At 42.1% G+C, this 18,337-nt stretch overlaps 1 protein-coding gene across 1 annotated transcript in view; it reads right to left on the reverse strand.

Moving 5' to 3' along the window:
- The window catches only part of CRYBG2 (crystallin beta-gamma domain containing 2), a 332,393-nt gene that overhangs the window by 5,686 nt on the left and 308,370 nt on the right, over positions 1 to 18,337 (reverse strand). Inside the window, exons 13-20 of the mRNA XM_069224031.1 lie at positions 16,712 to 16,854; positions 10,838 to 10,964; positions 8,855 to 8,887; positions 8,014 to 8,126; positions 7,358 to 7,487; positions 6,290 to 6,429; positions 3,869 to 3,992; positions 3,110 to 3,268 (exon numbers count right to left, since the gene is read on the reverse strand). Of these exons, the coding sequence (XP_069080132.1) occupies positions 3,110 to 3,268; positions 3,869 to 3,992; positions 6,290 to 6,429; positions 7,358 to 7,487; positions 8,014 to 8,126; positions 8,855 to 8,887; positions 10,838 to 10,964; positions 16,712 to 16,854 (969 nt within the window). The remainder of the gene's footprint in view (positions 1 to 3,109; positions 3,269 to 3,868; positions 3,993 to 6,289; positions 6,430 to 7,357; positions 7,488 to 8,013; positions 8,127 to 8,854; positions 8,888 to 10,837; positions 10,965 to 16,711; positions 16,855 to 18,337) is intronic.

Below are 18,337 nucleotides of genomic sequence, written 5' to 3' on the forward strand. Positions count from 1 at the left end.
GGCTACTTCCTCTTTCCATATGGGCTTTTTGGGAGTAGAGATGTAATGTTGCGACATTTTTGTGGAAAGGCGCATGCAAGCCTCCTTCCTCTCTTTGGAAGTGCAAATACACAGGTACTTCAATTCTGCTTCCTCTGTGTGGACGGGCTCTTGAGAGTATCCCTGAAAGGTTCCTTCCTCTCTCCTCTGGAAAGGTTGTTAGGAGTACATATGCAAGACTCCTTCCTCTGCAGGAGGGTTCTTGCAAGTAAATATGTGAAAGGGCTCTTGGGATTTGTAAGGTTTCTTTCTCTGTGTGGATGTGTTCATGGGGGTACCAATACAAAGATCCTTCCCTCTTTAGAATGGATCTTGGGAGTACAGTTGCAAGGCTGCTTCCTTTCCTTTGAAGGGCTCTTAAGATCTCTGAGAGATCCAATGCAACCAGAAATCCAGTGAGTTGTTTATCAGCAAACTATAATCAGAACAAACTGGGGTAAAAGGCCACAGGTGAGGTGGGGGATGCAGAAAGAATCAAAGGTCTGTTAAGTATGATTTACAGCAAATGCAGTGTCTATATGTGTGTGCACAACCATGTAGTGGTTGTGTGATGTCACTGATGCCCTTTGATACTATGTGACACTGGGACCCCAGTGCACTCTATCTCAGCCTGGGCCCTCACTGACATTAGCCAAGCATTTGTGTGGCCAAATGGTGGTGACTGTCACTCAATAGAGGTGTTTCCCAAGCTGTGGGTCACAACCCACTGGTGGGTTACAAGCCGATTTGTGGTCGGTTGTGAAAAATAAGGTGGCCTTTAAATTCCATAGTTAGCTTGCCACATTTGCTGTGCTTGAAAGACAAATGTCAGGGCATGTCTTCTGATAAATTGCTGCTTATGTTTTTTTAATACAGGAATTGGCGTTCACAAACTCTTCTTCTCACTTTACAGAGAAAAAAGGTAAAGTAAATTATGTGACAATCATGCTGGATACAACAGTGTGAAAGAAAAGGCTGTTAGATGTCATTGTTGTAACACACCAAAACATGTTAAAACCTGTAAATGAACTGTACACACTCAACAGTTAGGAAAGCAAATAAATGTAGCACATTTTTTTTAAAAAATTGAAGTGTGATGGAAACAAAGATTGTTATAGGAACAAAATAAATCAAGATACTTTACTTGGTGTTGCACAAATAATAAATGGTCGCTGAGACCTGATTTCCACACATTGTAATTTGTGTGCAATATGGAAATGTAGTGGCATACTCTTTCTAAAATGTGCTTTCTGTTCTTGTCCATTAAAGCTAGGTGGGTCACAAACATTTGTTGTTCCCTAAAATATGGGTTGTAGTTCTAAAGTGTTTGGGAAGCACTTCTCTAGAGTGCTTCCAGATAAAGTACAGGTATAGGTACCTGTCACTGAAGAGTGCTGCCAGGATCAACACAGTGATAGATGGATGTTACTCTACGTTGCTTCCAGATAGAGTGCTGCCAGTCAGAGTACATTGTTTAATTGATTGGTGTCTATCTCCCTAGTGTGATACCAAGACAGAGTAAGCCAAATGGACAGGCATGGAATGATTGAAGAGATATGTCTCTAACCCAGTCTACCACTACTGACCATGACTAATTTTGTACTATTGCCACTTTTCACATTTTACATTGGCAATCATATAAGAGACTATTGTAATGCAGTCCATCGGGGTAGATCTCTAACCATCACTCCCTTCCACCATTGCCTGCTCAAGATGCTGTAACCAGTATGCTGCACTATGAACATGAAGAATGCCATAAAGAGACCTACACAGCTGACCAAAACTGTCATCATAATGCTAACCAAAAACTGTGCAACCATCTCTTACACTTCCTTATCCATTACATCCATCAGACAGCTCTGTGTCCCATAACACGATAATCTCAGCTTGATCATCATGCACAACATGGAAACCCCTCCACAAAGGAGAACATTCTACTGACCAATCCAACCAAACACCCAACATGGTGTAGCATGGTACTTGTGCCAGTGAACACTTGACATCGGGGTAATAGGGATAATGTGCATAACATATTTATTTTTTTATCTCTCTTACAAACATGATCCTGCATGCAAATGATCCTTCCACAATATAGCCCTAAACCACTGCATGAAACTGGAAATTACCTTTGTCTATCTATTTTTCTAACTCCTCTCTCTTTACCCATTTTCTCAGGCATGATCTACTCTAATCTTAATTCCTCGTATTCAAAATGCATGGCCCATGGTTTAAATGTATTTCCCGGCAATTGCTCATCTCTCATCTCTAATCTTATATTCTATGCTAGGTTTTAAACCAGACATCGAAAGCAGTTTATATTCTATCCTCCTCGATACTACCAGCCCACCAAATATTTGTATGAACTCACAAATATCTTTCTAACTGATTATACTTCACTGCTGTTAACATCACTACAATAAAATTGGCTTACAAATGGAATAGGTTGAGAGCACAGAACTAAAAACAATGACCGTTGAATTAACCACCAACACTGAGTTCTGGCGTAGCATGCTACTCACGATGAAGAGCTTCAACACCTCATCAGGTAACTTTGTATTCTTGGATCAGAGATAGAAACATTAGACCAATAAATGATTCTCGATTGACAACTCTGACTAGTAAATAGGCCTTTGCCCTAAGATAGGCGTTGGAAATCACATGAAAGGTACCCGTTATCCTCTGCCTAAAAAACAATGTATTTATGTTTGCCTACATTAAGACAATCTGATTTAATATTGGTCTGAAGGCAGCACAGGTGTTCTCTCCTTCTGTAAAATACTCCCTGGGAGTCATCAAGCAAGTTTTGGTGTCATCAGTATTTCAAGACCCTACTAAATCAACATGACCATACGGCACAGGTAAACTTGGAAAAATAGAGGAGATAGACAGGAGCCATGCTGTATTCATTGTTGTTCCTGACAGAAACAAAGGGAGATTTCTGACAGTGTTGGTGTGTGCAACTGTACACCACCAATACCCATGTGTTTGCCCAAACACACATGCACATCTTGGTATGGTTCCGCTCCATATGTGGCAATCTATGGGTCTTTCTGAGGGAATTCTAGGGTGCGGTTACAAATTATGCACTTACGTGGTTTTTAATGCGCCCTTCTTCGTAGTACCAGATTAGCTGGGCCTGGTCACTCGGCTCTGACACCAGCACTCGTGCAGCCTTCATATCTTCTATATCCTCCTTGACGCAGAGGAACTGCTGCAGTGCCCTGTTCCGAACATGGAAGTAAATCCGCCTCTAAAAGAAGAGTGGGCAAGAGATGAAGAGTTCCACAACTTTCTAGTATCGTGCTCTTTCTCTCTACACATTGCAATCGCACCACAGAAGCCACTGTGAAGCAAACTGGCCAATAGTAATTTATCTGACTCTGCTACAGTATTATCACTTCAGGGGGAAAGGCCTGTTGGGAAATCAAGAGACTGACACAGGAAATGGAAACTGTCACAAACTGACTGCCATGTATAATCAAATAACAATAAATAGAGGGGCCTGTTCACTAGGGCACCATTCGTTTTACATCTTAAATTCTCCTTTTGATACCACCAGAAAGGCCCTGTCTTATCAGTTCCTGTAATGATGTTTAAGGTAAGTATTAGAAGGTTGATGATATTATACTGGACATATACTAACCAGAAGAGCCCTGTAAGACTGTATATTCCATTACTTCAAGTGTTCCAGGGAGGTCTGGAGTCAGGCCTCTCATATTTCCGTGCAATCAAGCCCTTTCTCTACCTCCTCTGACACTTCAAACCCAACTCTGCCTCAGCTGGCTTAGCTAGCACTTGGGACATTTTGCTGTGCATCAAACTTTTAAGAAACTCCATGTCTTGCACTTACTTGCTGAATGGGGCAAAGTGATCCGATGTGCTGAAGCCCACTGTACTGCGGCCAATTAGTGATCTCGGTCGAGTCCAGCAGCCACTGACGCCCCCTGTAGTCACAGTGCTCATATAACACCCATCTGTAGCACACCACCGGAAAGTGGGTGAGGAGGATAGTGGGAGGAGAAAGAAGAGAGAAGGAGAATAGTCCGAGGAAGAGGGTTCCAGGATTAGAGAGGGGACATGGCATGATAAAGAAATGAAATGGTTGCATTGCCAGGGGAGAGTGTAGGTGAGGTAAAAATGTCAGAAAAAGCAAACAGGGAGAGAGGAAGCAAGGGAGATGAGGGGTGGAGAGATAGATAAAGAGAGACAAAGACAGTGTGAAATATTGATTAGGCAAGAACAGCATAGAGAGAAGATGGAAAGAAGAAAGAGAAACATCAGAGCATGAAAATCTGAGTACTTTTTATATCCAGAGAAACACAACCATTTACCCCAGGAGAGAGCCCTGGGTCTGGTATAATGATACTCCTGAGGCTAACAGCACGGCACAAATACCCAAAATTCCTCAGTAACTGTGCTTACCTTTGTCTATTTAGTGGACTAGCGATAGAGTGGAGAATCATGGTCCCTTGCAAAACATCAGCACTAAGGGATCCTTTGGTCACTGTCTTCACAGACTTGAATAGCTAACGGATAATCAATTAGCCTTTCATTCAATAAACTCAGCATTATTTAATGCAAACATGCAGAATATTTGACACCTCCAACTAACTTAGCAGATATTCATCTGTCCCTCTAACTATGTTCTTAACAACCAATAACAAAAGATCAGACCATCCACAATCTGTCCATGACACCACTGATCAATTAGTTGTGTGTCAAGGCCATACAATATTTCTCTAGGGCAGGCAATTCTTCCATGACATATTTGATTCCTTCAGGCCACCAAACATTGTTCAATATCACAGTCAATTTCTCCAGGCAGCCAATGATCCTTCCAGTGTGCAATCAAACTCTTCACATGATAAGCAATATTTCAAGGACAAAATTAACCAATACAGACATCAGGGACTCTTTACAGGACTCATTCAAACCCTGAGGCAACAAATATTCTTCCTACAACACTATCAGTTCATCCAGGACACATTAAATCCCCCCAGGCACAAAACAATACTACCAGGACACAATCTGCCCCAATAGCCATCAAAGAATCCTTCCAGGACAGGATCATGCTCTCTGGGCCTCAACTAACCTCATCATACAAAAAGAATTCCTAAAGGCCACAACCAATTGTTCATAGTTACAATGAATCCCTCAGACAACAAACAATTCTTTTAGGACACAAACGGGTACACCAGGTCACAACAATACTTCCAGGGCAAGCCAGTCCCTGCAAACCACAAATAGTTTTTCATGGAAACAATTCATTTCACTCTGTCTCTTTGTGTAGTGTGGAGGCCTAACAAGTGACACCTGCTAGGTCTCACATGTTAACTACTGAAAAGATTTATTATTGGTCATTTTTACAAACATTGATAAATCTCTCAAACCATTGGCAATTTTGTTACCTCATCAACAGTTCTTCTAGTTCATTTGCATTCTGATACGGTCACCAACGATCTTGCCAGATTCACTACAAATTTCTGACACCATCAAAAAGCCACTCAGGCTTTGCAGTCCCTCTAGGGCAGGGGTGTGCAGTGGTAGTCTGTATGGAAGGGTTCTATATCACGTTTTTAAGATACACTCTGACAATGCAAATGATTCAAATCTAGAATAACTGTATGCAAATATGTAATATGCGGATAGCCTGAAAATCTAGAATGGAAGCTACTGTCCGATCAACTGAGCATCCATATGCTATAGGATATGTACAACATCATGAAGCACCGCCAGTCTCTTCATCTCCTTAATGCTCCTCACCGGCCATACAAAATATAAGGAAAACATCTATCCATCATAGACACAAGCGAAAAAACAAGTAGTTACGTGGTTCCAGCAAAAATCACGGTTTAGTTAAGTTTCAGCTTCTTTCCCTGCATGCCATAGATCTGAGTTCCCCCAACTTCACTTTCTTTTAGTAAAGCTAGCATACACAGCTGCCAACCCCAATGCTATGCCTGAACTTGGATTAGAGAAACCTTGTCATGTAGTCTATCCGATACCAGTCCCGAAATCTTCCTATTTCTCAGGAATCCTGCCTCGTCATGAGAAATTATTTTCTTTGTCAATTCCTTATTACTGGGAATCCCTCATTCGCATTTCTTCTTTTGTGTTGCTGCCCATCCGCCTTGCCCGAAGTCCTTGCACCTCATAGACCAGCCCTACCTGTTACTGACAATCAGCATGTGCTGTAAGGCAGAATATGCTAAACATGCAGAACCTATGTGCTGGTAGCGTGGAGCTCGTGTGGCCTATTCTGTGTACTCACATGCCTCCTCTCACGCGCACCGACAGCACGTGGTTATTGAAACCTTCAGCTTGCAGACTGCGCACCTCACTTGTGAGCTCAATTTCTTTTCCTTCGAAGGATTCTAATCCATGCAGTGAGATGGAGGGCTCTGAGAAATGCTGCAGAGAGGAACAGAATGGGTAGGGGAGGAGGACCAGAGCAAAGAAATTAGCAAAATAAATCAGTAGAGAGTAGGTCAGCAAAGCAGAGGGATGGGAAGGTATTAGGCCAAGGCAAAAAGAGGAACATGTGAACCCAAGAGGCACAGGATAGTAAAACAAGGAACCGGGTGATTTGGGAGACATAGGATAATGGGTTAAAAGGGAAAAGAGGGCAGTGAAGGGGAGAGAAACAGAAAGAACAACATATAGAGACAGAGAGATAAGAAGGGATATAGAGAACAGAGGAATATAGGGCACCGAAGGACAGAGAGATACAGAAAACAGATGGATGCAGGGGACACAGCACCAAAGGGCAAACAGACAAGAGGGTAGTGAGGAACAGTATCCCATAGACATGGCATAGGTAAATAGTGTAGTAAAACGATACAGAAGACAAGAAATAACAGAATGGAGACAAAAAATAAATGGTCATTGAAATTACTCAGAAGACTATTAGAAATGTCCCCCTTGCCAGTGCCACATCCAACCTCGAGCCCAAACTACCACCCACCCCAGCCAGTTACTCTTTCTTTTCTGCTTATTTTATTCCAAGCTCAACCTTTCTATCCCGTCCTATCCAGTACTTAGAAGATGTGATAATCTACATCGGAATTGAATTTTTCAGGTTGAATGTAATAGCTGAAGCCAGACAGCCTGAGCAATGATCAGTGGAATCTTCACGGTTCCAAGTGAACCACAGTGTTCAAATAGGTGCAGCGTGCCAAGAAACTCCACCAGAGTACTGGCTATGGTTATCATAACCTAGGATGCAGAGTTATACTAGAGTCTACAAAACAAGAAGTTGTACATCTTGGGCTGGGGGAGACTGAGGCAGCCCCCTCCAATGTGGGCCCTCTTAGGAGTAGATGTTGCGAGAGTTACTTACAATTGGGACCTGCATCAGAGACCTGATGACAGTGTGAGACATGCAGCCCATGGCATTGTGGCTGGGGTATTCCCCCTCAGACAGGACGTACTGCTCCCCCGAGAAGTCCACATTTTCATAGAGTATCCAGCTGCAAGGGTGGTGGAGAAACATAGGAGATAAGGGAGGAAGGTTGGATTGGTGGATCGAGAAACATAGGGTTAAAAGGAGTGAGATGGGAAGGAGGGAAGAGGGAGGAAAGGAGTGGAAGGGGAGACAGGGAGGTAGAAGAGAAAACAGGCGATAAAGTGATAGTTACTACATCAGTCACAATACATTCTGAGGATGCATATGATTTCAGTTGCCTTTTCTTTCTTAAAACACATCTTGATATATCAAATTGTGGTCAGTAGAAGCACAAAATCAGAAATATATTTTGTCTACATAACCAAATTGCACCTTTTGGCTTTGTTGGTGCTTGCTCACGATTTAATTGTACTTTCTAGGTGTATGTATAAGCTCTGCATACCACACTGAGATCTTCAAATCTTTGTGGGGTACTCATCATAAACTTCCCCTTCGAAAGTTTACCTAACCAAATGCCAAGAGCATACACCTAGACAAGATCAAGTTATCGCAACACCATACTAGTCTCACAGCAAATACAGGCCACTCACCTGCCACCATGCACTCTACAGGACTGGGGATTGAAGCCCTCTGGAAGGGTAAAAGCCTCCTCCTCATAGATCAAGTCATCGCCATGGAAACCCGGCTCAGTAAACAGCTGGATCTGAATGAGGAGCAAAGGGAGAGACATGAGGTTGGCCTCCAGGGATCCAGCAGGAGACACAATCTAGAGTGGAACTACTGGTTTGGGTGCAGGCGAGAACATGTGATCATAAAGAAAGTGATTATAACAAACCCCATAATGAGCAAAAATACATTTTACATTGCATTAACTATTATGGAAAGAACATTATCAGGAAGGCAAAATGAAGAACATTTTAAATGCAACTACAAACCTAATCCAAACTACAATCAATCCCTAACTAAATATACCCCTCACCCTAGCCACTATGTTAACACAGACCACAACCCACTTTTCTAACCTAACCTAAATATAAATATAGCTAACCTCCGAACCTAAACAAAAACAACTAGCATTAGGCTAAAGTTATTGCTTCACAACTCTACCTTACCCTATGATGCCTAACTTAATACTAGCAGAACAATACAGGCTTACAACCTTAAATGGATTTTCATCATTGCTACTAAAAAACGGCATAATCACTTTCTCATTAAATGTTTGTATTTTTAATTTCATTTGTGATTTTTTTCTTCATTTTCACATAATGAGAGAGAAGAGAACCCCTGGAAGACTGAAAGCAGACTGAGGAACAGCATAGATGATCACATGGGAGAATGATAGGAGACAGAATGATCCACTGGCAGGGATGGGGATAGAAAATCGAGGTGAGCCCAAGGCTTGTGGAGGGTCAATGGGCTTTTTTACTGTACCTTTGACTCGTAGTGCAGACTGGGGTCACCAACCTAAAAAACAAATAAATACTTGTCATCATATGCTGAGCAACCAGCAATCAACAGGCAACTGCTAGCACTTAGTAAGTACCCAACAACCATGTGGCACGAACCTACAAGAGCCCACTTACTATCTTCTAAAAAAATGGTACGGGAATACTGACTCCTAAATAAAATCACACACACACAAACACACGTAATCTACATATATGAACCTTGACAATATATAATTATCTTAAAGGGGTATAGATTTGAAATACTATAGCTATACATACCTAAATATACTTACCACATAACATTCGGGTTGTCAATATTTTGGCTACGATATTCTTGTAGCACACCAATTTATTAGATTACATAGGTATACAGCGCTCTCAACAGACCAGAAAGATGTGCAGCGCTCTGTCTTGTAAGATGTTCAAATCTAGAACACTTTTCTAGAAGATGTAAATATAAAAGAACTCTCCTCGATGACGTAAATACACAAGGTTATCCTATTAGGAGTAGGCTCACAGAACTCTTGTCTGGGACGTACATATATATGTATATATATATATATAGATACACAACACACTGCTGAAATAAATGACAATACAGAACTCTCCCCTAGATAAAGTAAATAAACAGATATCAGTCCTAAATCAGTATTTTTCCCAGAATATTGGAAATTTACACCGCCAACTAGGGAGAGGTAGATATACAGGGCTCTCCTTTGAGGACAGCGATGCACAGAACTCAGTCCTAAAATCTAGAACACTCTTCTGGAAGAGGTAAGAGGAGGTAGAGGAGATCAGTATACAGAATCCTTACCCGGAAGGGATAAATATGAAATGCGATCCTCTGAATGAGGTATCCATAAAACAGGTCCCCCAGAGTTTCTTCCAGATGATGAGATGAACATATATGGCTCTCCACAAGATTATGTAAATATGCAGAAATTTGCTTTACCTTCGGAAAATATACAGAGCTCTCCTTTTGATGAAGTAATTACAGAGAACTCTCATCTCTGGGAAATAAAGTTATACAACTCTCTCCTCTGAAGGGAGGAAGAAAATATTCATATTTTTCACCACATGGTGCAAATATCAAGTGATCTTTCTTGAAGGAAGTGGATGCCTTCATGGACTATGAACATATACAGAAGCCTCCTCTGGGACAGGTGCACACATAATACTCTCCTCTGGGAGAGGGGCATATGCAGATAATGGAGGATGAGCTTACACAGACCTCTCCCCAGTAGGATGAACAGGCACATAACTTTCTTCTGGAAGAGGGACATTTAAGGCACTCCCTCTTCTAGAGGATGCACATGCACAGAATTCTCCTGTTTCCTGTTGTTTTGAAAGTGCTTCATTGGTTCCCTGTTGCCAAGGTATCTGCTTTAAATATCTAATAAAAAATCTTAATTACACAAGGCAATAAATGGAAAGGGTCTAATTTTAAACATGAACATTTATTTAACTGCCATCTGGAGGAGGAACCTATGCAAAACTCTTCCTTTTGGAGGAGTATAAAAGGAACTCAACTTTGGAGGAAAAACAGATACAGAACCCTCTTCTTGATGCAGAACATACAAATAAATTGGCTGTTGGTGTTGGTGTTGAACTTGTGTGGTGCAAGAACGTATCTAGAACTCTCTTCAGAAGAATGATCAGCCAAAGAAATCTCTTAAGATAAGAGATACACATGAAGAACCTTTGTAAAAAATTGTAACTACACAGAGATCTCCCCTGGAGGAATTACATATACAAAGATCTCCCTTAAAGAATGTATAATGGTCTCCCTTAATGGAGTACTTGTACAGACCGTTCCCTTAAGGTGTTACATGCAGTGATTCTCTGGAGGAAGTTAAACCTGGAGATGTCTCCCTATAGAGGCTATATACAAAGACCTCCTGGAGCAGCTTAAACCACAGACCTCTATTTAGAGTGGTTATATCCAGATTCTGGAGAAGGCTCTTACCTGGAGGACAGGTTGGAGTGATGAGATCCGGCTGTTGCTTGCACCCCAGTCCTGAAAACAGTGATACGTCCCTTTCTCCAGGATATACTGCGTACCGGAGTAGTCCACATTCTCATAGGCCACCCACCTGTCAAACAAAAAGGAGCCTCATTTTACGAGTCTGTGCAGAACTTCAGCCTCTGTTCACAGCCTCACCCTGCAAACTGCCACTTGCAGGCTTTCCTCGCAGCCTCAACTTACATCATCAACTTGAAACTTCCATCCAAGTAATTCATTCACAAATTCCATTTACAGCCGTCACTTGAAATCTTCCCCTTACAGCCTTTGTATGCAGTCTTCACCTGAAGTGTGTGACCGCATCTTTCTCCAGCAGCCTCTACTCTCACATTCGACTCACAATTTGCTCTTTAAATCCTTAGTAGAAGCCTGTCCCTGCAGCACTCATTCATGGACCTCACCCTGTGCCCTCCACTCACAGCTCTTACGCACTACCTCCTCGTGCAGACTTCACTCACACATCATTCTCAGCCACTGATGAAATGATGCACTCCATGTTCCACACACAGGTGTCTATCCACAGGCTCAACCCACATTCACCATTTGCAGACCTCTACCTGCCACCTTCACCTACTGCTTCTATCTGTACTATCCATTATGAGCCTCCAACCACATCCTCTGACAGCATCCTCTAACTGCCTCAGTACACTCTTCTCAGAGCCTAGGTATTTTCCACAAATGCCTCATTCTTCTTCATATTACAGTGTCTTGTACTGGACTATTTTGGTTCACATGGGCCCTTATATTGTGGATAACCCAATCTAACCAGGGCCATGGCTTGGGGTATGTCCTTTCATTCCAAACCATTCCTGGCAGAAGCAAGGCTTCTCTAGACAAGCTGCATATATAGATGGTATTTTGTGAGCTGTATCAGGGGCCTGAAGGCCAGGCCATGGTGAGGTACTTTATTTGAAGAGAACAAGTACCATCAAGGGCATTCCAGGTGCCCAGTGACAAGTGTGTTCTCTGACATCCAATTGCTCACAAAAGAATTTCGAGCATATATTTAACTGCTATCTAGAAATGATTAGTTGGTTCCAGTTGCAGCCTGTAAAAGGATTGACTGACTAGTGGTTTCAGTTGTTCTTTTCATTCAACTAGCAGAAATGCCCTTCTTTTGCTGAGTATAATTAGTCTAATGCTTAAAAGGGATGTTCTGCAACTTACTCCAGTAAAAACCATGGTTTGTAACTATACAATTGGACCACAACAACCATATATACAGCCTTCCAGCGAGGTCTCAGCTGCAGGGATACAGAACCTCTTGAAGAGAAAATTGAGAATCTTTGCATTAGGTGGATATCTTGAATATACAGACGTTTGTAGGAAAGTCTTAACTGAACACCCAGGGTGAAGGGTTTGGCTTCGATTATGTCAGTCCCTAAAATAAGATAAAAAGGACTCCTGTATTTACTGGGTGTGATAATTATCATGTATTCTGAGTTCATTCCTTCAAAACGGAGCATAACATGAATTTCTGTGCTTTCCACGCCACCACCCCCTCCCCAAATCTGCATTGCCTGATATTCTTTGTCATTTCCCCCCCTCCCCCCATGTAAATAATAGCGGCAGGTCTAACTTGCTGATACTGACTTGCTGATATTTACCTTGGAAAAACAAATAGTGTGATGACTTTATCACACCTGGCAATTACCGATTGGGTTTAGTAAACTTTGCAGTCCTTAGGATTTCGACCCCTGCACAAACATGGGTTTGTGCAGGTGTCTGAATTATCTGACTCACTTGATTTCATGGTGTTAGTATCCTTGCTGACATCTTTCCTTCCTGGAGGTGTCACAGGAAATGCAAATATGATTCAGAGGAAAAGAGGGGAGGGCTTCAGATCCAATGTAATATGTGGAGCCATTTTAGACATGATGGACAGTGATGTCCAATACAACGATACAGAAGAGTATCATTTTACTGGATAGAGTGGAAATCTTAGAAATGACATTGACAGAGGCCCCACTGAAAGGAACTGACTGATAGCTCTCATTATATTCTATAAAGACCTCAGAGAATCCGATGGGTGAACAATAATGTGGAGGGACATTTTATTCAAAAACTTCAGTAACACATCTTATCTTTTGTAAGAGACGTCCGAAAATTTGAAGAGGGATAGTTGGAAGACTTCATTAGCTCCTATGCAGATACAATTATTTTCAGCAAAGTTCCAATCGTCTGATCAAGAGATTGAAAGTTACCTTATCTGGAAGTCAAGCCATGAAAGATAAGTATTCTTGAATGCTCATATGTCCATGCACTTAAGGTATTTGCATACATTTACACAACCTGCATGGGATTAACAAGCCATATGATCAATCAATCAATCAAACATTTACAGAGCACGGCAAATCAACTGTGAGGGTCTCGAGGCACTGGAGCTGTAAGCTGCTGCATGAAGGTATGATCATTCAAACATTCAGGCCTTTAGTTCTCTTCTGGTTCGCTGGTGTGATGCTGCAGTCCTGAGGTGCAAGGAGATGTTTTTCCAAGCCTTGGCTGCCAGGTGTGAGAAGGAGCATCCTCCGCTATTGGCTTGAGGAATCTGTGAGGTGTCTGAGAGGGAGAGGGAAACTTATCTAAGGTGTCTGGTCGGTTGATGGAAGGTCAGGCGTTTGCTGTTGTATGCTGGTCCTTCGTTGTGCAGGGCCTTGTAGACGTGGGTCAACATCTTGAACTGGCATCTCTTCTGATTCGGCAGCCAGTGTAGTTTCTTGAGATGGGCTTTTTTGTGGGTCCTTCTGGGGAGGTGGAGTGCGAGCCTTGCCACTGAGTTCTGTGTTGTCTGGAGTCTCTTCAGGAGGCGTGCTATGATTCCTACATAGGAGTGTTTCCGTAGTCCAATCTGCTGGTTATGAGAGCATGTGTGACGGTCCTTCTGGTGTTTGCTGGGAACCACCTGAAGATCTTGCGGAGCATGTAAATTTTATTATTTACTGAACAAAAAATACAGTCACAACTGGTGACCAGTATTTTTGCATCCAGTAAATATTTGTGAGAACTGACCTATGTAGTAGTAAGTTGGATTTTAAGCAACTAAATTGTACAAGGTCAGAATCTGACCTACGTTATGCATATTTATTAGACTGGTTGCAAATTGCTGTCCACTACAATTTGTTGTCAACACAGGGATGATGACCTGCTGGGGTCACCAGACTTTCTAAACCAAGAGACCTGAAGCAAGGTCCCTGCCTGGGCCTTGTTATCAGGAAGGGAAGAGAGACTTTGGGTCAGCCCAAAGGATACACTATCACCTACTTTAACCAGATCACCGTGTCTGTGGTTGCTTTTAAATAAATCAATATTTTTTTTAACGTACCTAATTTTTTTTTATGGAAAACGGGCTGTATTTCTTTTTTTGAAAACTGAAAGTTTTTAAAACCTTTTCAAGAGTAGGTAATGGATCAAATGGGCTACTGCCTACTCCTAACCCAAACATTTTTTGAACATTCAGAAAGGGAAATGTGTCTTTTGGGCAACCATTTCTATTTGCGAAAGGGTTTCCACTACATTTCAGTAGACAGCAAAATATTAATGTTTTGCAGTCGGATTTCGGTTGCAAAACATGAATACATACCATAAGGAATCAGTATTTGGAAGGGATGACTTAAATATGCCCCTTCCAAATACCGATTCAGTATAGTTTCCTAAATCCATTTAGCTATTCAGTAACCTGCTACCAAAACACTAAATTTAAAAAACACATTTACTTATCGCAAACCATACAGTTTTCCCAAATTGTAGGCTTTGCGAACCAGTAAATGCGTTCGTACATCTGCCCCTAAATTAGAGAGTTTAAGACGTTGAATAGAAACCACATGACTAACTCGATGCCTAAGAACACTGGATCACACAGAGTAGGATACTACTTGTTTGCATAGCATCATTGCAACATGTCATCGGTAATAAACGCTATATAAATACCATTACAAAACAATTGAGTTATAATGTCAGCCTTGACATGAAGAATATTTTTTGTTAAGCAGTTGTCCATCCTCAGTTTGACGCTACAGGTGGGACCCTTCCATATTATTATATACAACACACATGGCAGAGTCCCAACAAGGTAATGTGTGTGTGAGATGATGATTTTTGGGGGGGGAATTAATGATTGTTTGAATTCACTTTTTCAACTTGAAATTACTTATTTTTTATGTAACAGATCATGTTTTTTCCAATGTATTTCATGTTTTATGTGGAAAATGTTTTACTTTCCATTAACTGTGGAGACAGGGTAGGGCTTTGTTGCAGGTGTGGTGAGGCCTCATTGTTTTGCAAGAAGATGCAGAGCTAGTTAAACTGTTTTCTCGGGGCTGTTGTGATGTCACAGAGGTGGGAAAATATTTCTATTTTACTACTGTGTTATTAGGCCAGTGACTAACTGGGTTTTGAAAAGTGTGTTGTTGGCAATGACCATGTAAGGGACCCACACACGCAGCAAACCCAGAGCATGGAACAACACCCAGTAAGGTGGGTGCCCAGAACATAGCCGAGTAGAGATTGAATGGGGTGCATGGAACAGCCCAGCAGAGGTGGGTAACATACAGGACACCCTGTAGGAGAAATGGTATGTGCAAGCAACAGCACCAAGTGAGTTCAGTGAGGGTGTATCAAATAGTGCCCTTTATGGTTGTGGGGTACATGATACACCACCCAGTAGAAGTTCTGAGAGCATGGAATAGCAACCAGGAGAGAGGGCATGAGTGCGGAAAACATTTCCTTAAAGGACAAGTAGGGTTGCATGGCACAAAGCCCTGTAGATTTGATGTGGGTGTCTGCGGCAGCACCTGGTAGGGTGGGTGCTTGAAACTTCTCCGAGCATATGGCTCCATAACAGTGATAACCAATGAAAATAACAGTGCGTTACCAAGATACTGATTAGAACATAATAAGAACAAGCATTAGCAATGCCAACAGGTGTGGCTTATGAATGCATTGTAAAGCCAGGCCTAAAAATCCACGTAGGTTAATGACTGCCCTCCCACCATATGTGCCGTTGCCAGAGAAAAACACCATAAATTACCTAGTTATTTAACACACTTTCGTAGTATTACAATGTTATTTGTGGGCCCCTGAAAGTTCAACTTCAGCCAGCTGTAGAAATAAACATAATGATCTTAGTTGTGTGGGGGGCAAGCACTTTTTGTGGAAAAGCACACAACTTCTGCCCAATCAGAACATGCACTCCTGGCTTCCAACATGTTGGTGGGGCCAAAGCCCCTCCCTAGTGATGCTCACATAATTATCTGATGATAGCTGCACTGTCAAGCCAGACCATAAAAAGACTAGTCTATGCTAAGCTTCTATACAGGGCCCAAAGTACTACAATGCACACATTTACACTCATTAAACCAACTCTTTCTTGTTATTGTTTGCTCTGTTTAGACCGCTCACCAGTGTCCAGTCTTGAAGCTCAGAGCCTACATTTAGGCTGATTCAACCTTTTCTGCACACTTCTAAAATTCACAATCTTCTCTGCATGTTTGTGAAACTCACACCTTTGTACACTACTACACTGACAAAGACTCTGTTCATGCTCAAACTGCCTTCTGGACACTTGTGAAGCTCATGCCTTCACGACACAGTCATGAGCTTGTATCTACACACACCTATGAGGTTTATACCACCTCTTCACACTCAGACAACATTCTCAGCAACCTTGTGAACTTACAACTCCTCACACTCATGAAACTAGAAGTATTCATAGTCACACAACCTTCTATGCTCACTCGTGAACTCTCATCTCTGAAAAAACATGCGCTCACAGCACCTCTTCATACTCTCTCCATCCTCTCTGCACACTTGTGAACTCACACGCCGCTCTGCACAAAGATGGACTGCGTGCTGGTCCCATATCGTGCCAGTTCCACGTCAGGGAGGGCGTCGCAGATCTCTAGACTTGGGCCGTCCTCGAAGTCTGGCTCTGCGTACAGGACCAAAGCCGGCTCTGAGAAGTCCTACGACAGAGGTGGAAAATTATGGGTGTAGCCATGGAAAATGAGAGGGCATGAGTGAGTGTAACCACATGGAGAATCGAGCATTGTAAAAGCCGGTAAGGAGCAAGCAAGCTGTTAAAATGGTTACATCATCTTTATTTCTTATTGCAAGCACATGCCACAAAAATGAAAGAATAAAAAAGGAAACATTCTACCACCTAAACGTGGTGGCCATGTACCTGCAATGAAAAATTAAATTAAAAAATTACCCATTGGATATAATTTTAATAGACCAGTGTGGCAGCTTTCCAGCAGGTTTAGGTGTATTAGAACAGGCATAGAATTCCTTTTCAGTTTTAATGCACATCACAGAATAATACGATTCTCATAAGTGCAAAGAAATTGCACTACTGCTTTTGAAATACAGTAACTTGAAGACGTAGTTTAAACACAGAAAGATGAATAAAAAGGATAAATAGTAGAAAGAAAAAATGGAAAGTAAAGTACTGGCCCACCAGCCCTGGCAATGAAGTGCTCTTCTTTTTAGGCAGCAGCACACATACAATGAGGCTAAATGCCATCAATTACAGTGCAAGAGAGTGGTTTGGCCCACTGCCCCATGCTATAAGCTGTGGTGGACAGAGGCAATATGGGAATGTCTATTAAACAAAAAATGGATGAGCAGGGTTGAGCAAATCCCATCACTGTATGTGAATATGTACATATTATGTATTTTTTTATTACATGTGGCTGGCAAGATAGTTACATTTGTTCTTAGGCCAAACCTAACAAGCACTGGTCAAGTAAATCGGTGTCGCGTTGGGTGCTATCCTTTTGGCTTTGTCAGTGCTCATTTTGTTTTTTCATGGTTTTTGTACAGCGTTATTATTGGGTGAGCTACTGGGCCCTCGTCATTATTCCCTGCCACTGACGTGCACTACTTTGTGGGTGGGTGCGCTCCTTGTGAAAGAGCAGGATGCCTTCACTCACAGGGAAGTTAGCCGATGGCTGAAGTGAGATGACTCATTGCTCCATGCTGTATGCCATAGTGAGTGGAAGGAAAATGTGAATGGCACATCAAAAGACCAATGGAAGACGAATTGAAGCCTTAATAAGAAAGTATGTTACCCATATAATTTCAGTAAAATGAAAAGATCTTGGCTAACACCAGACCTCAAAATGGAAGAAAACATGAGCAAGCCCTGAGAATCAAAGGTTGTAAACACAGAAAGCCTAAGGCAGGGCATCTTGAGAAAACCAGCACCAGCACTGCCCGCATGGAGCAGGAATTACCGCGCCGCCTCACATTGCTCCCAGAGATGGGGTCATCTCATGCTCTGAATAACTACATGCCACACAGCGAGTAGCCAGTGCCAGACTACCAATCCCAATATGTGCATGTCTGACAGAGAGCAGATATTGTCAGACTGTCACTGGCCTGCACACAAGAAGTAGACACCTTCAAGCTGTGCCTGGCAGTTGCTACACTTCTCTCAGAGAGCAG

This window comes from Pleurodeles waltl, chromosome 3_1 (genome assembly GCF_031143425.1).
Source record: "Pleurodeles waltl isolate 20211129_DDA chromosome 3_1, aPleWal1.hap1.20221129, whole genome shotgun sequence".
NCBI classification, from domain to species: domain Eukaryota; kingdom Metazoa; phylum Chordata; class Amphibia; order Caudata; family Salamandridae; genus Pleurodeles; species Pleurodeles waltl.